Below are 26,768 nucleotides of genomic sequence, written 5' to 3'. Positions count from 1 at the left end.
CCCCAGCCTCAGAATATACATCTACGATCTATGGATTTACTAGTCATGGGGAAATAGAATGAATCAAACTATTTATCTCATACATATCGAATATAGAAAATGATTGGCTTTTTGCTTAGGCAATCTGCCTCCTGTAGTACTTATTTCTACCACCAAGCCCCCTTTTCTCCCCCGTAGACGCGTTGTTCATTTAACGCTTTCCCGTTCCCTCTTTTACTTGATAAGCGGCCTTGGGGTAGTATCTGCCCTTTGATATATATAGCTATGCGAGGTAATACTTTTGGTTTTGAGGGGGCGAATGAATGATGTGAATGAGGAGAAGAGGGTTGAGGATGATTTTTGGGGAGTTGGGGAGAGGCGGGTCGGGTTTGCTATAGGTGGCGGAGCTAGGGATGTGCCAGCAAAGCTGGAGAGAGAGCAGGGTGAGGCACATGTAATATGTCAAGTTATTGGGCTAAGGAGAGCTGCTGATTTTGTTGGAGTATACTATGTAGGTATGATGGGGCTATGAGTACTGCACGACTTACCTCCTCCGTATTTCATAAATATGCCACATTAGTATCCAAGAAGGTAATTGCAGCGCTAAAGCCAAAGCCAAAGCCAAAGCCAAAGCCAAAGCCAAAGCCAAAGCCAAAGCCAAAGCCAAAGCCAAAGCCAAAGCCAAAGCCANAAAGCCAAAGCCAAAGCCAAAGCCAAAGCCAAAGCCAAAGCCAAAGCCAAAGCCAAAGCCAAAGCCAAAGCCAAAGCCAAAGCCAGAGCCAGAGATATTTGGTTTCCAAATGCGGGATTTCACGTATCAACAGACACAGGCAATCAAGGACAAGTTGCCCATCTTAGCGATTGGTATTAAAGTAATTGGTATTTCGCGGAAGCCCCTTCTAAGGTAATTGTACAAACCTACGCTCTTAGCAGCAAAAAACGAGCATGCTATCCTGCGATGAGAACCCATAATCTATGTCGAAATTAGCTCATGCTCAGAATTAAACGGGGGAATAGAAAAAGGTAAGGTACTCACAAGAAGAAAATCATAAGCACCCCGAACATCTTCGCAATCAGCCAGCGATTGCTCGAAACCCTGCTCCAGTACTTCAACAGCTCCCGCTGCGCACCTTGCACATTATCCACCACATCCTCGGTATTCGCGTCGATCCGCTGGATCATCTCGCTCTGTTCGGAAACCATAGAGGCGAGTTGTCCGAAGATGCCGCCTAGTTCGCTGATGGTTCTTTCTATGGCTTCGATGGCTTCGCCTCTCTGTTGGATATATGTGTTTTGTGGTTGCGCTTCCTCCATCATGAGGAGCTGCTGGTCACCGACTGGATTTAGTGATAGGAGATCTTGATTTGGCCCTGGGGAACCTCGAGTTGGTGTACTGTACAGCGGGGAGGCTGATTGTGATATCGACGGTGCGGCATGTGCAGAAACTGACGAAACAAAGTTTTCCGTCCGTGATCGCGAGGCCTGGATATTCTTCGTCCGTACTTCCAACACATCTTTGAAATTCGCGGATACGTCTGTGAGTTTGCCCTGGAGGAGAAACACCACGTTCTTGTTATGTTCGCCTTCCTGGTCGGCTTTGGGGTGTTGTGCCCGCGAGAGGGATTGTAGGGAGGAGATTTGCTGGTTTAGGGAGGATAGATCTTGCTTGATGATGAATGTTAACTCGTTGATTTCGACGGGTCGATCGTCGAAGAGCGTTTTCCGCTTGGCCACTATTTACACGCTTTTAGAATCGAGCACTCCATTCGCATAGAAACGGCCATTGCTTGTTCTTGTGACCGAGGAGACCTACATTGTGCTAGCTTTTCTAATTTTCCCATCGTCGCCCCGATGCCTCTTCCTATCTCCGCCGCTCTCCTGGCGAACTCGGATCTTCGGGGCGCAGCTTCGCCATTTGCGCTTCCGTTTGCGGCCGCTTTCTGCGAGTCTGTGAGAAGGGACTGTCTTTGCGATCCGATCTTGGATGACGCCTGGCGTTTTTGAACTTGGTTGAGGACGGACCTGAACTCGTTCGTTCGGTCTTGGATTGATGAAACTGCCATCTCGATCTATTGAGCGCCGAGGGGCGCAGGAAGGGAGCGCTTCGATGTTCCTCTCTATAGCGATCGGGGCGCCTGGGTCAAAGCAGAATATATAGTTATGGTCGCCGCGACTCTCAGTAGATCTGGCCTCTTCGCGGGGATCGTGGTTCAGGCGCACGGAGGATGAAGTCGTCGTCACTATTTTGGGATGTAGATGCGACTCGCAGAATTGACGCTGCCTTGGTATTCTGGTGACGGTGGAAGTAAAGGGGAAGGAGTGTGTGAGAAGAACTCTAATTATGAGTGGTAATGTATTTACAAGTATGGGATCTATTGAAGAGAATGGCGAATATCTGGTAGTACGTAGTGTACGAAGTAGTGTACAGGTACTCTCGTCGTCTGCTGGAACCCGAGAGGATACAAAGGATTCAAGGACTCAGGGGTGATCTCATCAGGCCACGAGGCAAGAAGAATTGGGGTGGGTGGGTGCACGTGATACGATATTCTTCAAACGGCCGCGTCATACAATGTTGGTACGAAGTACGGAGTAGTGATAGCTCTATTGCTTTAATACAAGTAAAGTGAGTATAATATAGCGTTATATTGTCTAGGTCTTTTACTTTACTGGCTGCATTTGCAACTATAATTGTACCTACTGTGGGGTGTGTGTGTTAGTTGTGGTTGAAGGTATCCTGTAATAATACCTATCTATTAATACTTAGTTTTACTTTTCTTTTTCTATAAACTTATTTTTTAATAAATTAATTTATAATATAACTTAGATTTTTTAAATATTCTTCTATTTATATTCTCGTGATCCCTTTCTAACAGGGCTCGCTCGGGTTCTGTTAACGCGACCGAGTCCAGGGTGCCTTGACGTCCCCGTTTGCTGCAGGGGATCAAATATGCCAAAAACTGGGCGCTGGTTCTCGGCGTGCGTGGTGTCTCGCCGAAACACCGCGTCCGTATAAGAAGTAGTACTTACTGTTATACTAAAATATTTTCTAGTTAACGTTTAACTAAGCTGTTTTTACAAGAGATAATATTAGTAATAAAATCGGAAAGATAAAACGATCTACTTTGAATTTCAGTAATCCTCGTATAGCTCTTAGTATAAAGTCACTGAATCTTTACTAATCACTCTCCACGCTATATAGAGTAAAAGAGACTCGTTAATTATATTACGATAAAGAACTTTCAGATCTGGAAAGAAGACCAAAGTCTTCGGTGCTACTAGATTACCTTCGCCTCTATCATACTCCGAACGGCATCAGTGACACTGTCCTCCAGACTAATATACTCCCAGCTTCCCTCCTTTGTTCCCTTGGAGAGAATATCTAGACTCAACCGCGTATCCCATCCGGTTGGATGCACACCTGGTGGGAGGGTCTGCGAGGGGTTTCCTTCGGGAACCCTGGCCCGTAAAGCAGGGAAATTTTTCCTGATGATATTTACCACCAATTGTGGTGATATAACGCCTGAGATAAGAAGGATCCGCTGGCCTCCGGCGCTAGTGTTTGTTAAAGTATCAACATGGCTTCGAGCCACATCGCGGACGTCGACCTGTAATAATAATTAGACCAGGGGTAAACCATAGATCGAGAGTAGCAGAGCGTACGAAGTGGTAGAATGGAAACGTCACCCCTTCAACCTGCGAATGGGTTCCGTCAATAAAGCTTGCGATTGCAAAGTGATTCGTCTCGTTAATAGACTTGGGGCCAGAAATTGGATGTATCATTGGTCCAGTAATGACATCCGGATTAATGACAGCCAGATCAAAACAAGGTGACTCTGATTTTATAAACTCCCAAGCCGCAGACTCTGCACGAGTCTTCGAGACATTGTACCCAAGAACCGCGTCCTTTCTTGCGATGGCTTCCTCGGCCGTGACCTGTAACCCAATAAGTAAGCGAACCTCAGTACCCTGGGTGTAGCTCTCCCGTACCGGATTCCAGTTCTTCTCAGTGTAGGGCGAGCCCTCCCGCGTGATATCTTCAAATGAATTTAAGACAGACACTGCGCTTCCCAACAAGACGAAGCGTTTCAGGGTTGCGCCACCGTAGTGATGCGCGCTCTTGAGAATCTCCGTGGTCCTGTAGAACGCGTTAGCAGTAGGGACATCGCGTCGATGCTCATAGCTTCCCCTCTCACGGCCGGCTCGATCATTTCCGTCTGAATATCTTCAACTCGGAAGTTCACTGGGGATGCCGTGTGGATTATATAGGTAAAAGGGGCTTTCGAATTAATGAACAATTCGTCAAATGGCTTCGCTGAGGTGAAATCTGCAACAATTGCGAATTCTATTTTGCCCTCCCACGAGGGGTGGGTTTTTAAGATGTCCGCTACTTTCTCCTTTGAGCGCACGGTCGCGGTAACGGCATAACCACGCTGGCGACAGCACCGCCATTAGATATCTGGCCTTGAAATAGCCCTAAGGGGAAAGATATTAACTTACCGCAAGCAAGATCGATAGTATATGCGACGCTACAAAGCCGTTCGCTCCTGTCAAGAGGACATGGAGGCCGCTGTCTTGGTACGCCATGATTCAGAAATGATATTCTCTGAAGGATGGTCAAAGGATTGCTGTCTTCCAGGATCGATGTCTACTGTGATGGCATGTTCGGATTCTCGCTCACTGTACAGTACAGTACGTATATATAGGGTTGGGAGGTCACATAAACAGCTATGACGAGACTTGCGTCTGCAACGTCACCATTGATATAACAAACTCAAAGCCGGCTGGTCCAAAAACCGTGGACTCTCCATAGTTAGCGAATAAGGCGTTCTAGCCCCTCCCCGCGACCATGTACTTCGTAGGCGGTTCGGTGTGGATGGTTGCCTCTAGTGCACAGGCAAATATGCCTTAGTCACCTACCTGCATAGAACTAAGGAACCAGGATTTGATATACGATCCAGGGTGCCCTCGTGACTCTATTCCTACCTACAGTAGATACTTCTATCATATCCACATTCCTCCTAAACCAATTCCCACGGACGAAGTGTATTCATGTCCTCGTAATTTTATATGAGCGTTACGAAACCAAGGCAAGTCAGCTAACTGTTGAACAGCCCGACGGAACAGTTTATTGCCTTAGCTCAGGCCCAGGGCCGGGTTGATGCCACATTGATCGACGTGGTGTTTAACAAGCTTGGCCCAGTCAAGCCAGTGCTGATGCTAGGCAAGTAGGGTGGTGGAATTTTAGACGCCGGCCATCCCATTGGAGATACACCGAAGGAGATAAGATGGGTGGGAAAAGATTTCATATCCACCGAACACGTCGACCCAGTCATTATCGACAGGAATGGCCAGAGGGCAAGCTGGGTGAAATGGGGGAAATGGGGCCTTGCTACTGTAAGCCACACTGCTGTATCTCAATTGTTGCAGCGGACATTTCACATAAGTGCAGCTACGTGTGGTCCTGTATCGAGATGTTGTCTCGACGGCGATGATCTACGATGACCGCCCGGTCTTTGACTATTTTCGTTACGTTAATGATGGTATGGTTGCTAGTATCATGGAAGGGAAGGAGTTGGGAGGGAGTCTTTTCTATTGCTACCTGAAGAGATAGCAGCTGTTATGTGCCGGGCTGAATGTAAATACTCTATTTACCTGATCAACGCGGAACCAGGTAGTTATTAAGTTGGGAGAAGATCAAACCCGCTAATATCATCTTTGTCTATGTAACTATCGCAGCTATAAAAGACATATCTTCAATGTTGTGTCGTGATACAAAATATAATGTACACGATATATTTTCTATGCAATGGTTGCTTCGTAGTGTCGAACGAAGAGACCAAGATCAAAATCTTCCATGCCTACTGTCTGCAGACAGCCCTACAGCGGATCTCACTCGGGGTATGTTGCACTTGCGTCCGCCTTGGACAGGAAGGGAACGGGTGGGATCATCTTCAGCTCGGCGAAACGCTCGAATGTTTTCATCACAACCTCTAATGTGTCCACATACCCGTGCCAGCCGTGCTTTAACCATCCTGAGCACTCCAATGTGTTAGCCAAAGTACTAAAGAGCACGTAACGCTGAGGCCCTGGAAGGCATACCTGACGGACATCGCCCAAGGGGTTACGAGAGCTAGATGAGTCGGGATCCAAATTCGTTCGAGGTCTTTGAACGGATCTACCGCAATATCATGCTAATCGGCAATCCGAGCCCACGCAGTTTGCACTTCAGGACGCTGCGCTCAGCCGACAAGTGAGAACGTATACCGGATCTTGCCTTGGCGGCCGTACCCGGATACCGTCAGTTTTGTAGAACCGATACTAGGCTCTCTGCTCTCGAATCAAGGACGAAGAAAAAGCATTCACCCTCGAGGAGCCGGACCAGTCTCAATTGCCTTGTATTTGCTTTCGTCCATGACCGGATAATTCCAGGGGATACTATACCACCCGGCCAATACAGGCCAGAACATTCCCCACGTCCAAGCGGCCCCATCGACCGCATTGAAAGCTTGGTTCGCTGCAGGCGCAGTTAGAGCCGCCCATTCCGCTTAGGTACCCGTTGAGCATTGCGGAGCTTAGCATCTGCTCCTTATCCCACCCATCCTAGTCTCCTGGGAAGTCCAGGCTCTCTCCCATGGCTCGCTGCACGATCGCATGCATAGATTGCGAGGGGATATAAAATATTCATAGTCGCATCCGGGACGGCACCGAGCACCCAAGACGGCCGAATGACGTTCCATGAGGTGGAAGGAGAGTGGATTTGGCAAAATTCAAAGAGCAAGTCCTCTTGCTTGTAGTAGAAATTTGGTGGAAAGGGTGGGGATGAAAGTCGAGCTGCAGATTCCATGTTCGGAATGGGCGTTGGACCCAAATGTGTCCCATAATGCTTGAGACCTGTTTGAAGAACAACGCGACGAGGGCGAATTGACGTTAGTGAGAGCGACTGCAGGGCGCTGGAAAGCATATAGCTATTTACTGCATTAATTTCATCAGTATTAGACCACAAAGACGCTCCTGGCTTGGGAGCCGGCTGTAGGTAGGCGAGAAAGAACACGTAGTCCCTATAGTGGAAATGAGTCTTGTGTATCGCAGACAGGAGGTAATGCGACTTACGCCTTCACTTGGGCTTCTCTGAGTGCCGCTGAAATTTCTTCCGGCCCCTTCAATAGATCTACAGGAACGTGGATGATCTGCCCGTTCGTGTTCTCAGGAATGTGAGGTAACGAGCGTGATATGTAGCGCATAGATCTTGCTCCAACGTTTGGGGAGTTGCGACAGTACATGGAGCATGTGCTGACCAGAAATCCCACTGGCACCAACAACAATAGCTGAAAACCCGCTGAGAGATGATAGAAAGGTAGGCAGACCGGTATAGATGCCTTTCGTGGTGATTAAATTGGCCCGTGAAGCCTCTGGGCTCTCCATGGCGTGAAGATAGTTGGTTGACGAACTCTGATTCTCAACTACGAATTCAGGTCGCGTGAAAGGACAATGATACAGGGCCGACAGTAGATTGCATTTAGATGATAGGATAATCCTACATAGGACGCCTTTCCAATATATATGCTTGCAGGATGTCCAATGTGTGTAGAAAGGAGGGAATTTAGAGAAACGCTTCTTCCATGAGGTCACAGCATAAGCGAGCCAACAAGTAAAGATATTCAACGCGGCGGGACAGTTAGTCCGTGACGTGCATCCCTATATCTGGGGCCCGTATACCTGGCGTTTTGTGATGCCATGATAGTGGGCAACGAATTTCTACTGTCGGCAAGACCCTGAATCAGCACTCTGTGTAGACTAGCAATGCCCGGCGCGTCAAACCGGGGGAAACTTATTGCTAGATGTAGCTAGAAAGAGACGGAAGAAGGATGAGGCTGGTCATGGTGAAATCTATAATTCGCCAAAATCAAAGAAGATTCCAGTTTGGGATTCGCGGAAGACGTTCTCTGCAGTCCAATTAGGGAGGGGCTAATCCATTTCGATGAGCGTTCAGTGCCTGAAATCTCGAGTGTTGAAGAAGTAATCAAAGTAAACTTTTACCTAAAGCTTCACTTATTTTATTAGCCGCAGGTATAGCTGTAGAACGGGCTTATTCAAAGTAGTAAGTAAAACGAAGTCGATTTTTTATTTTAGTCGAAGATATTAGTTATATTATAAGATTTTCGTTTTACTAAGATATTAGTTAATTAATTAATTATAGTATTACCATCCACTATCCACTTAGATTGTGGCTGTGTTTGTGTCTATTTGTATTCTGCGCTAGAGTATTCGGATAAACAAGGAAACGAAGCCAACGCCACAGGAGTTTGCCCAGCACTCTCTACCTGTACCTAGGGACTACGTACTTCGATTCCGTACTTCATCCACGCCCCCCCAAGCTCGGGTTAATATTATTCTTGCAAAGACAATAGCTCCTCTAGGATATTCACTGGACGAGCTGCTTTGCATTCGTGTTTGCGTCATCCAACCACCTACAAGCGGTGTTACGAATTAACTCTCACATAAGAACAAGGGAGCAAGGCTACACCACTCCACATTGTACTATACTACATACACCGTTGCTTACCTCCTCGTTGGTTCCAACATCTCGACTGCGCCTACATCCTTCGTACCTCCGCCGCCACGTCTCCCACTCCGCCATCACCACCAATGTGGTCGCAATAGAAGCATAGGTGCTTTGTGAAGGGTCTGGGACCGGAGTCCACTGCCAAAGATGGCGCGACCATTTCCAAATACCTTTGACGACCAGTCGCCCATGTACGTGTGAGCTCCATTTACCGCCCCATTCACCAGCCCATCGCCAACCTCTTTTTGCGCATGCTAACAGGTCGCTCAGGTCCCCCCAGTCCGGGTCTAATACACCGATTTCATACCGCGCAAATGTGAATCGGCAGAAGACGAAGAAATGGGCTACTGCGAAGGCGGTTGACTATGGTGGAGACGATTGGGGCGACGACGATGATTACGATTACGACTACGATCCTTCTCCTCCGCCGCCTCCAGTCGCCAAACCTACTGGCTTCCGACAGCAAGGTCAAGCGCTGCCAAATGCGAACACGCAGAGAGCAGGACCAACCCCTCCACCACCCCAGGCTGACAATAGCAAGAAGGCATATGGCGACTTACCGGCTCTTCCCGGCCCAAGCAATGCCAGAGGGCGCTCCAATTCCTTCGAGGCGGATGAAGAGAGGAACTTCTCGAATAACACCGTTCGTCAGGAATCACCTTCCACAGCAAATGCTCCCGCGAAGGGCCACGGCCCCGCAACACGATTTTCTCAAATAACGGGAATGCCTTCTACTCGGGCCCCTAGTGGTCCTCCGGCGCTCTCAATCTCGACACAGGACCAGCAGTTGCCAAAGACTGGTTTACGGAAGCCAAACCAAACCTTCTCTCCTATATCTGAATCTCCCGTTCCCAATCCATCCCACCTTACCAGACAAAGCACTGGCGAAGTGACAACACCGTCAGACGCCACCCCCGCATCCGATAATCAATCCTCGACAAGCGACTATCAAGCTCGACGAGACTATTCTCCTTCTGCCGTCCCCCCTCCGCTTTCAACCCGGGCGTCCCCCGCACCCCAGGGCTCGAACGACCCGGCCTCAGCTGGCGCAAAGTTTCCCGCGCGGAAGAGTAGCCTGAGCCAGTCCACACCGCCGAATATGTCTGATATTATGCAGCCATCCCAGGAGCCTTCTCAACCTAAGCCATGGAATGCCGGCCGGTCTTCATCACCTGGTGTTGCTGCAAGACCCCCTTCCGTGGAATCTGCTACGACTCGGCCATGGAGTGCTTCTGATCGATCCTCGTCACCCGGTGCTGCTGCAAGACCTCCTACCAAGCCAGCCGGCAAGACCCTTCCGTTTATTCGACCTGCAGACATATATAAGCGCGTTGAAGAGGAGCGTGAGAGGGCGCGGCAATCGATGGAATCGGGTAGACCTAGTATGGACTCGGTGTTGGGCACGAAATCAAGTGATAGATCAGCATCTCCAGCGACCCGACAACCACGGGAACAGTCTGGCTCTGAAAACCTGGCTGATAATGGTAGACGCTGGGCAAGTGCAGAGGCAGAGGAAAGTTCTGATTCCGGAAGGCGTCTGATGCCAATGCTCGAGCCAGTGAAGGAGAGAAAGTCCGAGTACGGCTTTGATGGGTTTAATATCGATGAGCAGGCCAAACAGCACGCCCCGGACCATAGCGATGCACCCGAGGGGTCTGGAGCACCTATAACTGCACCGGTTGATGATGAGATACCCCGGAAGCAGTCGGTAAGTCCGAAGCTCCCGGATTTGAATCGTATTTCTGGCTTCGGAATAGACATGTTCTCCCAGCCAAACCGTGAGGTTCAAGACCAGGCTGCTCCCAAACCCACAGAAAGTACAACTGCCGGTCAGGAAATGGAACCTACACTCCAAGCTCGACCTTCCATCGGCTTAAGATCGGTTGTCCATCAGGCGTTTGATAGAACAGACGATTCTTCGGTCCCTGACACCCCAGCTAGCGCAGTCCGAAGAACTGACAGTGAGAGCACTGGTACAACTGGGATCAGCCCTATTATGAGCCGAGTACCTAGTACTGCTATCCCAGAAAGCCGAAACCCAGACTTTACTACGCCTTCTATCCCTGAAGCCGTAAATGAGCCGAAGTCACCGACAGGTTCAAGCGCCGCCACTGGTGATGTCACCCATTTAGCGGAGTCCGCATCACTACCACAACCAGCTATCCCAGGCTTCAAGCCAGGTCATCGTCGCGATATCAATACGCCCAGTCCTGGAAATAGCCCAGCCAGAAGCCTGGATTTGACAGACGGCACTGTGAATCCCCAGGGTCAGAAGGTCATCATTTCGGATTCGAGTCCCACTGATGATAACGATAACGAGACCCTACAGCCCCCAGAGCCAGGAACGGAGCGCCCACCAAGCCTTCGCCCCGTCATCCCTGGTGGGTGGACATCTTATGATTCAACGGAAAAGAGCGACACAACTCATCCAGACGCTGCACGGGCCCCTGCAGCTGAGACGGAAGCTCCTCCCACCGCGGAAGCTGGTTCCCGTGAGCAGGACGAGGACGACTCGAATATTACCCCAGCAACTACCAAACATCCTTTACCGAAATCAGCTCTAGAAGCCTCTATAGCTGCTGTTGGTCTGACAGAAGCGGCGGGAGGCACTCTTGAAACGGCTGGCGAGAGAAACGTAGAGGTTGAGCAAAACCCTGCCGTTCCGACAGTCATGCCTGTGAATGATAGTCTTCCAACCCCAGATCCTGCAAAGGCTCCGAGTGGCAGCCTCGACTCTGGTTTGAACCCGAGACTGTTACCAAAACTGGAACAGGCGCCTGCGGCAACTCAGTTGCGTCCAGATACCGTACATCGAGCTATCTCAGATGAGTCGAGTGTTGGGCCAACACCGCCACCGAAAGCTACCCCTCAGGGCTCAACTAATGCTCTTGAGTATTTCCCACAAGCTCCCCAGCCATTAGAAGAGGAGAAATCTTTACCTACATCCGGGCCGCAGGCTCTGCCAACCTTAAACGTAGACAATCAACCCGAAGATGTGGAATACGCCACATTAGCCAAGGGCAACTTAGCAAAGTCTGTTCCCGACATTTCAGACACCCCCGGTCATTATGACGAGTCAAGGTTATCAACACAGCTGCATGATAGCGGATCAGGAGGCCAGGGGAGGGAGAGTACATATTTGCCAAGCGAGTATGACAATTACTGGGCATCTACAGCAGATGATCAGGAGCAAATTGCTGAATCTACGCGTTCCCCGATTGAGCAGAATCAAAATATTGAGAGTTCACCGGCTATCACAAAACCGATCGGCGATACTGAGTTCCAGAGTCCACCGATAGCAATTCTAAACACGGGAACTATGGCACAGCGAGTTACCCAACCTGGGGAATCGCGCCTAAAACACCGCTTCTCTTGGGAACGGAGTTCTGAAGATGTTTCCGAAATCATTCCACAGGGCACATCTAGATACGCATCCAACCCAAACCACGATGCCAATGTCACTCAAGCTCTGCCGAATCAGGTCATCCCACCCTACGTTACTGAGCCCAAATCCCTAGCCTCAGAATCAGCAAAGCCAGAGCATACACCAAATACCGCGGCAGAGCTGAGTCACCAGGAGGACCAAGTTGAGAGATCAGCTACTCCCCGTACTTTATCCCAGGCAGAGGATTACCATGTCGGTAGAGACGCCGCAGCTTTGGCAGGACCAGCAATCTTAGGGGCTGCCGCGGCTGCGAACGCGTCTAACCAAGATCCTAGCCGTCGACTTTCGCTGGCTGACGAGAATGATCCCCGATCCTCTGCTTATGGCGCATCGCAGACACCCCCAGTGGATGAACACCCTTCGAGATCCTCCCAACCTTATTTCCTACCTCCAGCCGACCAACTTTCAAACCCGTCGCCAAGCACTGTCTCGCCAATCAATTCACCTTTACACCCGCTACCCGCCCAGACTGGCAGAATTTTGGCGTTTAAGGAGATTGTCGACCTAAAGTCGCAACAGCAGCGAATTCAAACTTTCGACGAAACAAGACACCGTTACGCAGCCATGAACTCCGGTTTGGATGATTGGATATCGACGCTTAAAGCACAACATCCTGAACATGCTGACGTAACTGGATTGTGGACAGAATCAGGGTCCGGTATGGCTGGTGGACCGGCAAGATCGAGATTTTCGAAGCCAATAGGTGTAGGAGCGCCACCATTGCAGCAACCGTATTACCAGCAGTACTTAAATGCGAGCTCTCCAATAAGCCCAACAAATCCAGCATCAAATCCAACATCAAGGCCAGGCTCAAGTATGCCTAATACAGGCGCTCAACAAGGCTTCTCTCCTAGTGGAAGTAAATTGACCAGCCAGCAAGTCCAAGCAAAAGGGAAGGAGCTGCTTCATACAGCTGGTATTTTCGGAGGAAAGGCAGGGAAAGCAGGGAAAGGGCTCCTCGCCAAGGGCAAGAGCAGATTTCGAGGAAGTGGTGGCGGAGACAAGGTAGAATGATATTTCTTTCCAAGTCGGACCGCATTGGATGATGGAGCGTTTCTTACTTTATGACTTTTTTAATATTCGAACCTAATGAGTGCCATGGCGATTCTCATTTTGACATGTCATGTCATATTGTCATCCTGCTTAGCAGGCTGTGTACGACTAGGGGAAATTGCATCCTTCTCTTGATTCCCGATTGTATTCTCCTTCCACATCGTGCTTGGCCCCTGAAATTTGAACGGTTACTAAGATTTTCATGTCCCTTACAGGCAGACAGCCCAGTCAAGTCCAAAGCCGAGCGACGGACCTCATGGGGGATCCCTCTCACCCTCTCGCGTGCTTCCGGGCGCCAGCAACAAGAAATACCAGTATCAAAGATAGATGAGGGGCAAACCCCTACTACTATTACCACGCCACAGCAACCCCTCTCCCGCAAGCAATCTACTGACGCAGCCGGGGATCCTTTTGGGATGAGTGGAGCCATTCCTCATATAAGCCCTCCAGTATCTCGTCATAGCGACTCGTCTGTCTCCCGCGATGTCTCCAATGCAGACAAAGATACCGTCGAGGTAGATAGTGGCGATAAACTTGGGGTACCTGCGCCTATTTCTAAATACCAGCCCTCTTGGGATCCATTTAATGCCACTCCTATCGCCGAGGAAGAAGGGTTCCGATACGATGTAGATGCAAACCATCACCCATCCGCCTCAGAAGCCGAGAATAAGTTGGCAAATCTTGAAGATGCGCCAGTTAGTGAGCCATCGAATAATGATGGCACGCGCCTTTATTCTTCGGGGGATGAGGAGGAGGACGAGGAAGAACATAATACTTCAAGTGATTGGGTTATGGTATCTCCAGAACCGGATATGAAGGATGCCCCGGAGGAAGTAGCACCAGTAGAGGCTCAGCCGGCAGATGTTCCTACGACGAGCATACTGGATAGGCCACGCGGGAGCATGATTGAAAGCCCATCGCTGGCGCAGCATCCAATTCCAACTAACATCTCACATCCTGTCACCACTTCGTCTGACCTTGCTGTTACTTCTCATGACTTAGCTATCACTTCCTACGAACCGGTGGCCGCTCCTCATGAGCCGGTTACCACTTTTTACGAGCCAGCGGCCGTCGAGGCTTCCCAGCCAGGCTCTCAGCAGCAAAGTAGCTCAACGTCATTTCTTCCACCTATTCGTCGCACTTCCACATTTGGTATCAAGATTGGCTCTCGCCACAAGAAACAAAGGTTCCCAATTGAGGATGAAGAAGTTTCGGATCTTGAGGGGGAACAACCTACTCCTACGGATCGTGGAGCTGATATCGGCATAGCTGATGAGAGTGCTGCAGTCTCAAGTGCTGCTTCTCCTGGGACTGTCAAATCTGTTCTGGAACCTGCAGCTCCGGCCGAACCTCCAGAGGTTCCGCATGAACAGTTTTCTACTGGAGAGGCTGCTCCATCAGGATCGGAGCTTGTGCAGCAAGCCAACCCTCGCGAAGTTCCAGATGAACAATTTTCTACTACAGGCGGTACTCCATCAGAACCACAACGTATGCAGCAGACCGATCCTCGGGACATTTCCTATGGGCGGTTCCCTGCTACGGAAACTCCTTCATCGATAGCACAACCCATGCTGCCAAGCTTCCCTGATGGATATAGCCAGCGTACGACGACTCCACAAGAGGATCCCAGGTCATTTTCTTTTACAACTTCTCGTTCTCAGGATGTACATCCTGGCATTTCTAGAGCTAGAACATCACAAGATTCATGGCGGCCAAATGTAGCATCACCGCTTTCCAACGTCCCTCAAAATCAGGGGAATCAAGGACCACCTTCCATTCCGCGAAACTCTTGGGAGCCTCAACGGAATCGTGGATGGTCTGGATCAAGCCAGAATTTCACTCACCGACCTGATGGCAACTGGGCACCACCCCTTCAGCCGAGATCACTCGAGCAGCCTCCATCGTCGGCACAACGTTACCCGGATCTCTTCCGCCCTGATGCTGGACCAGATATCCAAGGGGATGGTGGTGAACTCCCAGCGCATTACTACCAACAACCCATTCCTCGTGAAGCAGCCTTCCTGCCAAGGCAGCAGACTAATGAGTACCAGCTCCCAGGGGTTGGACCTCCCCGGGAAGAGCCACGTCCTACCGGATCAAAACGCAATTCAGGATTCTTCAAAGACCTAGGCGAGAGAATCTCTCATGGCACCGTTAGAGAGCGGCCAGATTCTCGTTCTCGTGACCGTGGCCCATTGCCTCTTATAGCTCCTCCTGACTCGCGGGGAAAGGAATATACCGACTCTATTGGGGCTTCGGAAGATGGTGGGGAATACAACAGGCGCTCAAGCCTTTTCGGAAGTTTGAGCCGTGCTTCTACAACTGGCTTGGCTCCTCCTCAGAGCCGTGATAGCATGGTAGCCCACCATTCCCGCTCGCGAACCGACCTCTTAGCATCTGCATCACCATCACCTGAACTGCCTGAGAAGAGGCGTTTTCTCTTTGGGGGTAATTCTGGGGAACCAAAACCGAAGCCAAATAAACTTCAAAGATCATCCACCTCCTCGGAGATGGGCGACGAGTCTGGTAAGAAAAAACGTTTCTCGGGATTGGGTGGATTGTTTAGCAAATCTGGGAATGCACCAAGAGCCTCTATGCCGCCGCCTCCACGCCCACAAGCCACGAGGCAGCTGTCTTATAATGAAAGACAGCCGATTGAGTCACCGCCGTTCGACCCAAGAGCTGCTTCAAGTTATGCTCCCCCCAATAATAATCTCCGGCCTGGGAGCCAGAATCACCGCTCAATGACGACCGGTGGAACTGGAGCAACTGGCCAGTCAAGAAATTTGCTTTCGAAGTTTCGACAGTCACAGCCTGCTCCTGCTCCTTCACAGGAACCTCGCAAGAGCAGTAGGAGTAAGACCCGTCGGGCTTCTGCTTCTGCTTCTGGCTTGTTGAATGGAATCATTGGCCGTGGGTCTCACCAACAGGAAAGAGACCGGGACGACTCATCACGCTCAGACGAGAGTCAGCCCCATCGATTCCTTCAGCCTCTGCCTCCTGCTCAGACATATACCGACCTACAAGCACCGGCACCGGCACCAGCACAACCGCAACCGCAGCCTTATCTGCAAGAATCAGTACCACCACCACCATCTCAACCGCAACCACAGCCGTATCTGCAACAATCAGTACAGCCGCAGCCATATCTGCAGCCCATCCCTTCACAGAATCCGGCATACCAGCAACCCATCCCTTCACGGAGCCCGTCATGCCAGCAACCTGACCGTGGGCGTCATACTGCCACGGAGCCAGCTTATGATAATGTCCCCATCCCAGGTGGATATTCCTTGGTACGAGGCCAGGGAGCTATGAGTGCCCCCACCGACTATGACCCAAGGGGTTTCAACCGCTTCCAACAGGCCGATCCTCGATATATCCACCCACAAACAGTCAGCCCCCATCAGTACAGCAATTCGCCTGTGCAAAGATACTCTCCGCAGACGGTTAGTCCAGATCAATATGGCCGTGCCCCATTCCAGGGGCAAGTTGCGCGAAGTAATGTATCTCCACAACATATTTCTCCGGCCATGCAAAGGCATTATCCCCAGAGCGTCGATCGATCACAATACCAGGCTCCTCCAGTACAACACCAACAGGTGCCATACCTCAGTGAACCAGAACCAAGAGGTAGACCCGGTAACCCTAGAGCTCTCGAGACACTCGAAGGACGTACCACACTCCGCCGCTTAAGTCGTGAAGACCTAGTAGCTCGCTCGCCCGCACGCACACCAGATGGTCAGCAACCACCCTACCAACTTACTCTCCCGAACAATCAGCAAGATGATGATGGGGATCGCCCGCCTCCCATTGATAAGGATCTCACCATCGACACAAGTGGTCGAGCTCGCACAACCCCAACTCGAGCACAACCACAGCATGATTCTATCCAGCGTCTTCAACAACCGGTCATCCGCCACCCTGGTTCACCAGCTAGCTACACTGTCCCCGACACTGTCTTCTCCCCAGTCAACCCCTCCGCCGAAGACATTCCACCTCCACCACCGCCCAAATACCAATTCAACCTCGACCCCCAATATCGAGGTCATTCCCACTCCTTATCACAAAATGATAGTCTGAACGTGAGTATGGACCTGGATCGCTCTAATACAGTTCGGAGTGGAGTCTCTCAAGTTTCGAGGATGTCGGCACTTCCAGATGAGAGGGCGGAGGACTCGGGCATGCCTACCGCAGAGGAGAAGGAAATGGGCCTTGTCCGGAGTCCCAGCCCACCGAGCCCTATTGTAACGCCTGAACTAAGGAAAAGCCCTGTGATTCCGCCGGAAGAAACGGACAGAGGGAGAAGCGATGAAACGAATAGAGGTGGTGAGGATCTGCTGAAGATGACTGTTGTAGTGCGGGAGTCGAGCCCGGATTTATATGATGCTAGTCCGCGGCTGCCTATCCAAGGCGGACATGCAAACCGCGAACCTGGTGATCTGGCTGTTAACACAAACCTATCCTCGACTATCGAAGCGCAACGTACCCCGACTAAAACCTCACACTCCGGAGCAGCAGGGATTGAAGACACGCCACCCGATAGACGACTAGCCATGGCACAGGAAGAAAAGATCGTCTACGATGGTGATGCTGCGGATACTGGAGATGCGCAGAATGATGATGCCCCGGTGACGATGAGTGCTACTAGTTATCCGGGACAGGAATGGAATCCCTATGGGATGGGAAATTACGAAGACGGACCTGATTGAATTGTAAGGAAAGAGCATACGATCTTTTAAACTGGATCATGTGGAGTTGAATGGAGATTATTAAAATTTTCTTAACGGCTTTTTATTGCTATTATCCGGTATCAGGAGTAATGAATGCGCCTGGTGTACATTCATGCGAATACTGACGACTGGAAGTGTTTGTATATTCAACTTGTATGTACTGTATACCGACCTCGGCGCGTCAAATTGTGCGCCTCTAGCTAGACTGTTTCGCTTTATGCTCAATACAATACCCAATTCGCGTTTTCTCTAGTATTAATGACTTTACGATTAAATTTCAAATGTTCAAATACCTACAGGTACTACTACAGCAATAGTAGACAACAGCTATTTGTAGGGTTCCCTCAAAAAAGAAAATTAACAAAGGCAGCAGCTATCAAACAACTCTTTACCTGAGGTGATCAACGCATGGTGTAAATAATTTCGCCACAGACAAATACTTCCGTCACCTAACGCCTGTCCCCGAAGTGCCCCGTCCACCCTGCGGCGATCATAGCAGCTTTAATTGCAAAGTTGCGGCCGCGGTGCTCCTGCAGCTCCTCGGCATCCTCTTGTCTTTTTCTGGCGCGACGCTCTCTTTCTATCTCAGCGCGTAGTCTCCGCTCATTATCCCTCACTTTTGCCTCCGTCTCTGCAAGCTCAGCACGTAGCATCCTCTCCTCCTCTCGCTCCTCTTCTATCTCGTGTAGCCGCTTCTTCTCCCGCTTCCTCAGCTCCGCAGTCAAGATACGGCCCGCGGTCGTATCCTCAATTTGCATAGAGCGTGATAACTCCAGAGTAATCTTCAATGGCGGTGCCTGATGTTTATTACATAAAACATCCACAATCTGAGTAGCCGACGGACCGTCTCCTAAATACCGCCTAGGATTTGCACCTTTGTCTACTAAATCTCCCAAGAATTCCGTTGAAGCCATGAGCTCGGCCTCGCGAGCTTCAAATTCCGAGAGAGGCCGGGCAGCGGGAATGGTGTCCCACATACTGGTCACTAGAACCACGTTTTGGAAGTAATGCTCGCCGCAGACGGCACGTAGCATCTCTAGATTCATGCGGGATGCCCCAGTCATCTTTTTGTCGGTGATGCGGTGCATGTAGATAACGCCGACAGGCGGGGCATGGCGTGGATCGCGGATGTAGGAGGCGATGGATGCGAGGATTTCCATGTCTGGACGGACTGTGTCATCAAACCCGGGGGTGTCGATTAAAGTTACCGTGGTGTTGCTCTCATGAATATAGTTCCAGCCTTTGCACTGTGTTGTGCCTTGTAGGTTCCGTAAGTATAAGAGAGAATTTGGAGGTTTGGAGGGGATCAATCTCACATGACTGTAGAGTATGTCCTAGTTTTACAGGAGAGCCCGTCAACTTAGCTATTAAAGCAGACTTTCCGACCCCAGTACCACCCATGACGAGAATGGAGATCTTTGGCCGCGTAGTCCAGCCCTCCTCTTGAGGCGAGTTCCGTGGAACGTCTGAGACCCAACTAGATCCAGCTGTAGATGACTCTAGTATCTCTGACGGGGTGGAAGGCATTGAACGAGCTCTTTGAGCGGTATGTGCTGGTAGTTGAGGAGGATATGTAGATTGAGCACCTCCGATGCCATGCTCGCGAGGCGCTACATTTACAATATGGCCTCCCGATCCATCCGGCCATGTTTGATGAGTATACTGCACCATGATCGACGTTGTTCGATATACTTGAAAACCTCGCTGTCGGGATCAACGAGATAGAGATAGCGAGGCAATATAGATCTTGTCCTAGATTATTTCTTGTTGATACTCAATATTATGTCCAAGGCCACGCGTACAATAAGGCTTGAAGCCGGAGACATATTATTAGTCGGCAACAATATCAGAACACCACTTGGGTGTTGGGCATGTGAGCCTCATGGAATTAACTATGGCGGCTCAGCTTGCCAACGCATACATGTGACAAGGTACGACTATAAGGCTCTGACTCACGCTGAATTATGTCAAATAATAAACTCTCAGTAGTCAAGCATCCAAGCCTCATTTATTTAGGCATCGTCGATGCATCTCCGGTCATATAGGCGCATCGTGGCGGCTTTGTTTGCCAACATATTCGATAAAGCAAATATAACGAGGCTCTACAAGCCCAAGGCAACGTCTAATATTTAATTGCCAGGACTTAGGACTTTATGCCCCCCCGGAGTGGCGTTGACACTTGACGAACCAGGAAATTTGTGGCGGCGGCTCAGTATTAGCACTAGCCTGTACTCGAGTAAGGCGCTGGCTGCGATAAGAACCGTACTTCCGAGTCCAGCCTTGTTGCCCAGCAGCAGCGCGACAAAGGCGGCAAAAAGAAGGCTTGAGACAACATAAGAACAGTATGTGATGTGATATTTGATGGGGGGAAAAGAACCAATCGTTTAGAACAAATTCAAACATGTGGTGGCAATCCCCAAGGCTGTTAGCGGCGTGGCTTGTTCAGCCCCAGTTGCGTTGTCGTAAGATTCGACAGCCTTGCGCGCATTGAATAGATGGAGTCATATTCCCCACCCAGCCCGATTGACCCTCTATGAGGCGCTGTCAGTATGCATTGGAAGATGTGAGAGCTTGTTGTAAAAGCGCCTCGCATGCTGGTTCCCTTAGCCTGCAGTTGAAAGAGACTTTATACAATACCTGGCGCCATCCTGTAGACATCTAATACTTACTGTCAACCTTATAGACTCTATCTAAGTTAACTCTCGAAATTCCTTCGTCGTCGAAACCTCATAAAATGGCCCGAAATCCGAAAGACGTTATCTTGATTGCTGTCCTTGGTGTCACTGGGGCAGGGAAAACAACATTTATCTCGAAGGCCACTGGGCGCACCGATTTGAAGATTGGCCATGGGCTTAGTTCCTGTTTGTGACTATAATTGTGCCTTGATGGGTTGACAGCTAATGGTATCTTCAGGCACTCAAGACATTTCAGTCGCGCATCTTGAAATGCAGGGCAAAAAGATTGCCTTAATCGACACACCTGGCTTTGACGACACGAACAAAACCGATGCTGAGGTCTTGGGACTTATTGCAACGTATATGGCAGATACATATGCCCAAGATATGCTACTCTCCGGAATTATCCTTCTCCAACCAATCAATACCAACAGAGTTCAAGGCAGCGAAAGAAAAAGAACAAGACTATTTGAGAAAGTCTGCGGACCTGGGGCTTTCTCTAAAGTCATCATAGCCACAACTATGTGGAGCGACCTCCAGAGTCAATCGACGGGTAGTCAGCGAGTGGAAGAGCGGCAAAATTCGAAAGACTTCTGGGGAAACATGGTCAATCATGGCGCAAAGATTGTTAAACACGACAACAATCCGCAATCAGCTAGGAAGATCATCAACATGGTCGTGAGCAATGCCGGAAAGGTAGTTTTGCAGATGCAGAGGGAGCTCGCGCAAAGTGACGGCCAGGTTTCGTCCACTTCGGCGGGGCGTCAGTTGGACAGCGATCTGAGCGAGACGAGCAGTAAGCTACTAGCTGAGCTCCAGGCGCTGCAGAAGGAGTCAACGGGAAATATGGTTTCACTGCGAGAGGAGATACAAGAGTTGAAGGAGAAGTTGCAACACACAGAGAACGAGAAAAGGACGCTGAAAAGATCCAGGGTAAGTGGTATCTCTATTCATGTGGTCAAATAACGTACTGAGCGAGCACAAAAGGCCTCCCTTGAGGGTCCCGCGGCTTGGATTTCAGCTTTAGCAGGAGTTACTAGTCTTGCTATGGTTCCTTTGGCTTGCGTCATACTATGATTGGAATGGAGTATACATGCTAAATTTTCCACAGGTCAGGACGTGCGTAATTCTATAGTCAGCTGAGAAACATTGGCCTGTCAAAGCATACCTAATAGTGGCGGCCGGGGCGCAGGCATCGCGTCGAGGGGTCAAGCAATTGGAAGTGAGACTTGAAGATAGGATGCGAAGTATAGGTAGATAATATAAACAATATCGGATACAAGATACTGGTATATAATTGATAGAAGGGGTAGTGAAGGATAGGCATAATAACACTGCGATATCGATTGTCGTAGGTATACGTAGTATGTGTTGTTTGTTTGCTGGACACTTCGATGACGGGAAGTCTCAAGGTTCGTTCGCTTAAGGGCCCGGCCCGAGCCCGACGGAGTACTTCGCTCTGGGCAGTAGCAAAGTTGCTACTTGTACCTCGTGCGTAGTATTGCAACGGACATCTCGTCTTGAAATAATGCGTCATTATTATACCGCTGGTTAATCCAAAAGTATGTATATATTAGACAGTAGTCTTTGACTAGGATCCGTCTGCTGGTTGGGATGGTTTCTAAAAGGGAGGATGATATTTGAGCAAGTTAAATGCGTGACCATATTATTCGGAGTGTGTGCATAGAATAATGCGGATTGGTTCTGCTGTACTCGAGTACTGTATAGAGCGTATCATTTCTCATAGGCTTCTCTGTTTTGTCCTTTCGTCAACAGCCACGACATGTCTGCGCCACCAATACTTGGTATTCGGCTTGCCTTAGTTGATTCCGATACTTCGCAGATAAATACAATATCTACTTCGTAGATAAAATGTCTTATATTTTCCAGAGGATTAGGTGTTAGAATGCGGGATTAAATTTCATCTAGCGAAAACTAACTTCAATGGCAGCCGGCCCTTGCTGTGCTGTTGTGCTCGAAAGCTTTCCACGTAAACCGGTTGGCTTTGAAAATCGAGCTACGGACTGGTTCTTCCTTCTTGTACAATCTTAGGTATAATTTAATATATTACACGTATACTTTTGGGTTTATATTAATGTCACATGCTGATTCCTCTACCCAAATACCTTCACCAATGAACGGGGGGCAAGGCTCCGTACCTCAAGGCACTCATCAATGAGCAGGAGGAAACCCGCCGTCTCGACCCGCACAAGGCTGAAAATATGCGCCAAGTACGCAGTACCATTGTGCTAATATTGATACACAGCAAATACACTTACTCGGTCAAGTCGCATTCGCCAATGAGACTCAAAAGCCACCGCCGGCATTCGAGCTCAGCTTGCATTCAACCCCGCGCTCTGCCCCTCGATGGGAAAACCCCGCCTTTATAATGAACCTTCAACAAATCGGTTCAGCAACTTCATCCTTTTGGACTGGAACTCTCTGCATAGTAGAATGTAGCCTATTCTTCTTTCGGTTTTTTGACTGTCTCTATATTCTTGGCTTGCGTATTGTCTCTTGGCAGCTGAGTCTCGATGTTTTGTTCCTGGGGTTGAAGTTTAAAAGACGAGGAAGATCCAGTTCCCCTCCCAGCTGTGTAGCTCTACTCATTACTCTTCCTCCAACCTCAATTCACATACACATACACGCAAATCTCTCCAATTAATCAGGCAAGATGCTAGTCTCAATTATCCCAACTCTTTTTCTCCTCACAGCCAGTCTTAATGGCATCAACGCCGCCCCATGCGAGCCTGACCCAACAACAACGACACCCCCTACCACGACGACTACACCGCCCACAGATCCAACTGGATGCACCAGCATCCCTCCCGGAACGCTGCCAAATACAATTACCACGGGCTTCGCGATCCAGGTTCAGAATGCCTCGTACCCAATAATCCACAACCGCTATATGAACCTCTGGGCGTCGGGAGGTGGAGACCAGCACTTGTTTCTCAGCCCTGCGGGCGATGCAGCGGCCGACTTGAAACTTGATAACGGGGTTATCACACGGTTACCCATCAGAGCCGTCATCAACGGCGAGGTTAGTACCAACTATTCCAATCCTTTTCACCTAGGCATCTAGGCCTCTGTCATACCCGAGTCTTTGAGTCTAGCAAGAGCTAATATATATGGCCGCAGTACACACCCGAAGACAACACCACCAAGATGTTCATGACCGATCGCGGTGACCCACGTGCAATTTACGACGTCGTGTATGGATGTAGTCCAAGCGGGCAGGTGCAGAAAGAGCTCCGGTTCAAGGCTCGTGATACATTACTTGGTGGTCACATCTGCGTGCGGTTGACATCAGGGGATCGCTATGAATTTCGATACTCGCCACCTGGGAATACCGGTTAGTTATATATTCTCATTATGATGACAGAAATGGTGTGCTAACTTACCTTTCCATTTAGCAACGGATAGGTTGTGCATTAAGGTTACTTTGGCGATATTGTGATGCGTTGTAGTGGCTGAATTCTTCCGGTTGGAGAGGATAGAGGCAGAGGTTATTTAGAATTTGGATATTCATGAATCTCAGCAAGCGCAATTCACTAGATCAAATAATCACGAGATCGTAAGCAGTACAATAATGTGTTAAAGTTCTGTAATTAAATGCGTGTAGATGTAAAGACAACGTCGATTTCCGTGGTTTTGGTGGCTGATTGAAGATCACGTGCGCATCTTGACATTGTATCCCCGCACAACACCACTACTTCGCAACCCCAACCTCTAATGAACCGGTGAAGCAACACGAGTCTCTGCTATCCTGCAAACTCTTTCAAACATGGAGTCTGCTCCTTTGACTCTGGTATGTACAATTCTGGCCTAACGTTCGTATAAAGCTAAATGGTGGTCTGTATAGGCGCACGATCATGCCCGAGCTGCCTCTGTTGCAACCCAGAGCGCTGATACCACGGTCGCAATCAACGAACATGCGTTAGCCGCAGGGGAGTTTTCAAAGGCGGCATCTGGGACAGGAAGCGTTGAAGCATTACGGACATTGAGACTCTTGGAGCAGCATCACCAAAGGCTGTCAGAGCTGTTGCGTTATCCATCCGATAATCCTCCCTCGACCACATCCGGCGAACCGGAAGTTCTGGCACACGCAGAGAAGCCACTCTCTACATCAGCAGCTGTCGCAGAGCTACGGGCCTCGAAATCTGATATTGGCCCTCGATCCTCTTCGCCGTTCAAGAATCCACCAAGCCTTCAACATCCGCGACGTCTACCTCCCCGGGATCTAAGCTCCTCGATCGCAAGTAATCTAGCATCCGCAAGGGGCATACGCGCAAACTATACTCGCCAACCGCTATCCCCTAGCATCTCGACCCACCAGGCTCCTGGAAATCTAGAAGCCCATCCACGCAGAGATGGAAAACGATCTAAAGCCCCAGGCAGTATTCCTGAGCATTCCACGTCCCAGCCAAGCTGGGTGCCACCCCCACAATCCTCACCCCAGAAAGCAGAGGCCCAGAGTACAACATCTCAACCGCCTGTTGTAGATGAGGGGTTCTCAAGATTCTACAACACTTTCGAGAATATCCTTACGAAGCTCTCTGCCCCTCTGGCATTTGCTGGATTACCCCTAATCTCTGAGGAAGCTACGCCTGATGATGTGCCCGAACCCGTTTCACCCCTGAAGAGGCGCTCGACACCCATCAAGGACAGGTCCCGGCCAGAGCCGGATCTCTCGAAGTATATCTCTCGCGCGGCTCTCAGAGCTTCCACCCGCGATGGCCAATCTGCGAACGATTCATTTTACGTGGTTCCGACTGCCGGCCACACAGTATCATACGCACAGATCCTATCGTTCGACCAAAAGGAAAGGCGGCGGATGGCGGCTTCTATGCACAGCGAAAATCCCGATCTTTTCGAGGATCCAAATGAAGAGGACGATTTTGTTGATGCGAGGGAGACACCTATGCCTCGCTCACCTACCGCAAGCAAAAGGGGAGCCAGCAAGAAGCCGAGCGCCAAGGGTTTGGAGAACAGAGTTGAAGAGCTAGACATGGAGAACCGAAGCTTGAAGGACTGCGTCGATAAGCTAAGCAAACGACTCAGCGCATTTGAGCTGGGAGCACAAAAGAGTAGTATGGCATTGCAAGAGAGCATGAGGCTGATGCGCTCTGTAAGTCCTGCTAGGGATCATAATGTTTCCGCGACACCCAGCGTTGCGGACGAAGCTTTGAAGCGGAGAGTTTCGGAGTTGGAAGAGCATGTACTATTGGGCAGTAAGGAGATTGAGGGGTTGGGGAGGGAGAATGAGAAATTGAAAGCTGTCATTGCAAGATATCGGGACAGATGGGAGAAGTTAAAGGAGGGCGCGAAGACCCGGCGAGAGGGTGTGTCCGGAAAGGAGTCGCCGGCTAAGAAGGGTGCCGATCTAGGTACTGGTGGGTCTATTATTGGATAAGCTCCGATCTTGTTCCGTGTTATGGTTCTGATTATGACTCGTTGAGTTTAATAATGATAATTTTGAATCTCGGTCAGGTTAATGAGTTGAACTACTCGGAACCTAGCTTTTATTGCCAAATAAGTATCGTCTCCAGACTTGTTACGAAGCGGATACCTAAGGAACACTATCATAATTTCAAAATCTTTGCACATTATTAATGTTGTTTAGAGTGGAATCTAATATTGGGCGACGCTAAATTTGAAGAATTATATACTACATACAACGCCAACGCCTGCGCTGCGCTGAAAACCAAACCCATGACAAACGACAACCCTATCAACAATCATCAAACCAAGCTCCATTCCAAATATGAAGGAACTTTTTTTATCCAACCTTCCATGAAGATAATCCAAAATGCACAGGCCCAGCCTTGCGTAGCCAATTTCTGCTATGGCTAGTGGCCTGTTCGAGATGTTGGTTGAGGGGATTGCATCTATTTGATCCCGAGGATGAGGATATGAACATGTGTAGTTCAATTTATTTTTGGAGTCGGCCATGTGTGTGTGTGTGTGAAATCGATGCTTGAAATGAACTGTTGGAGGTTTCGTTAGCATTGTCTCCAATCCAAACATTAAGACATTACTTACTAGAAGATTCACTTTTCCCAAGAAGTATCGGTATCATGTCAGATCCAAACGCCGTGCACCTTGTGCAACTTGTATGATGCTTTCCCATCCCAAATCCCCAACCCCTCCCTATTATCATAATGTTGCGTTTATGTCTTCAAGTTCGCGGTCCGCCATCTCTTGTCCTTGTTGTCGAAGAAATCTTGAGGCCCATCCCTCTCAGATGGGTATTCCACAACCCAGCCAGTCGAGACTGTGGTCCAGCACTTTTTGAGGAAGCTGAGCATTTTGATTTTGGG

General features: G+C 49.5%; 8 protein-coding genes across 8 annotated transcripts; 4 read left to right on the top strand and 4 right to left on the bottom strand.

The window, feature by feature from the left end:
• Positions 1-927: 927 nt before the first annotated feature.
• On the bottom strand, positions 928-2,042 carry BP5553_09713 (T-snare protein; the record flags this gene model as incomplete). The annotated part of the gene is made up of 3 exons (XM_032018336.1): positions 928-952; positions 1,016-1,712; positions 1,793-2,042. 3 exons carry the CDS (start codon positions 2,040-2,042, stop codon positions 928-930), a joined length of 972 nt encoding a protein of 323 aa, XP_031865635.1.
• A 1,212-nt stretch (positions 2,043-3,254) lies between these two features.
• Positions 3,255-4,563, bottom strand: BP5553_09712 (Uncharacterized protein; the record flags this gene model as incomplete). The annotated part of the gene is made up of 5 exons (XM_032018335.1): positions 3,255-3,584; positions 3,640-3,912; positions 3,967-4,114; positions 4,141-4,409; positions 4,477-4,563. The coding sequence occupies 5 exons, from the start codon at positions 4,561-4,563 to the stop codon at positions 3,255-3,257; spliced, it is 1,107 nt and encodes a 368-aa protein (XP_031865634.1).
• Positions 4,564-6,565: 2,002 nt separating this feature from the next.
• BP5553_09711 (uncharacterized protein) lies at positions 6,566-7,220 on the bottom strand (the record flags this gene model as incomplete). The annotated part of the gene is made up of 2 exons (XM_032018334.1): positions 6,566-7,037; positions 7,090-7,220. The coding sequence occupies 2 exons, from the start codon at positions 7,218-7,220 to the stop codon at positions 6,566-6,568; spliced, it is 603 nt and encodes a 200-aa protein (XP_031865633.1).
• Positions 7,221-8,689: 1,469 nt separating this feature from the next.
• Positions 8,690-17,749, top strand: BP5553_09710 (uncharacterized protein; the record flags this gene model as incomplete). Its single annotated transcript, XM_032018333.1, has 3 exons — positions 8,690-8,733; positions 8,813-12,992; positions 13,256-17,749. 3 exons carry the CDS (start codon positions 8,690-8,692, stop codon positions 17,747-17,749), a joined length of 8,718 nt encoding a protein of 2,905 aa, XP_031865632.1.
• Positions 17,750-18,219: 470 nt separating this feature from the next.
• BP5553_09709 (uncharacterized protein) lies at positions 18,220-19,441 on the bottom strand (the record flags this gene model as incomplete). The annotated part of the gene is made up of 2 exons (XM_032018332.1): positions 18,220-19,028; positions 19,087-19,441. 2 exons carry the CDS (start codon positions 19,439-19,441, stop codon positions 18,220-18,222), a joined length of 1,164 nt encoding a protein of 387 aa, XP_031865631.1.
• A 1,063-nt stretch (positions 19,442-20,504) lies between these two features.
• BP5553_09708 (p-loop containing nucleoside triphosphate hydrolase protein) lies at positions 20,505-21,522 on the top strand (the record flags this gene model as incomplete). The annotated part of the gene is made up of 3 exons (XM_032018331.1): positions 20,505-20,631; positions 20,684-21,378; positions 21,433-21,522. 3 exons carry the CDS (start codon positions 20,505-20,507, stop codon positions 21,520-21,522), a joined length of 912 nt encoding a protein of 303 aa, XP_031865630.1.
• Positions 21,523-23,119: 1,597 nt separating this feature from the next.
• BP5553_09707 (Carbohydrate-binding WSC-containing protein) lies at positions 23,120-23,905 on the top strand (the record flags this gene model as incomplete). Its single annotated transcript, XM_032018330.1, has 3 exons — positions 23,120-23,488; positions 23,587-23,800; positions 23,862-23,905. 3 exons carry the CDS (start codon positions 23,120-23,122, stop codon positions 23,903-23,905), a joined length of 627 nt encoding a protein of 208 aa, XP_031865629.1.
• A 327-nt stretch (positions 23,906-24,232) lies between these two features.
• On the top strand, positions 24,233-25,861 carry BP5553_09706 (Uncharacterized protein; the record flags this gene model as incomplete). Its single annotated transcript, XM_032018329.1, has 2 exons — positions 24,233-24,256; positions 24,311-25,861. 2 exons carry the CDS (start codon positions 24,233-24,235, stop codon positions 25,859-25,861), a joined length of 1,575 nt encoding a protein of 524 aa, XP_031865628.1.
• Between the last annotated feature and the right edge of the window lie 907 nt (positions 25,862-26,768).

The sequence above is a fragment of the Venustampulla echinocandica genome (assembly GCF_003357145.1).
Source record: "Venustampulla echinocandica strain BP 5553 chromosome Unknown scaffold_11, whole genome shotgun sequence".
Taxonomy (NCBI): domain Eukaryota; kingdom Fungi; phylum Ascomycota; class Leotiomycetes; order Helotiales; family Pleuroascaceae; genus Venustampulla; species Venustampulla echinocandica.
Note: the sequence above shows the minus strand (reverse complement) of the source record. Positions and strands in the feature narration are given on the sequence as shown.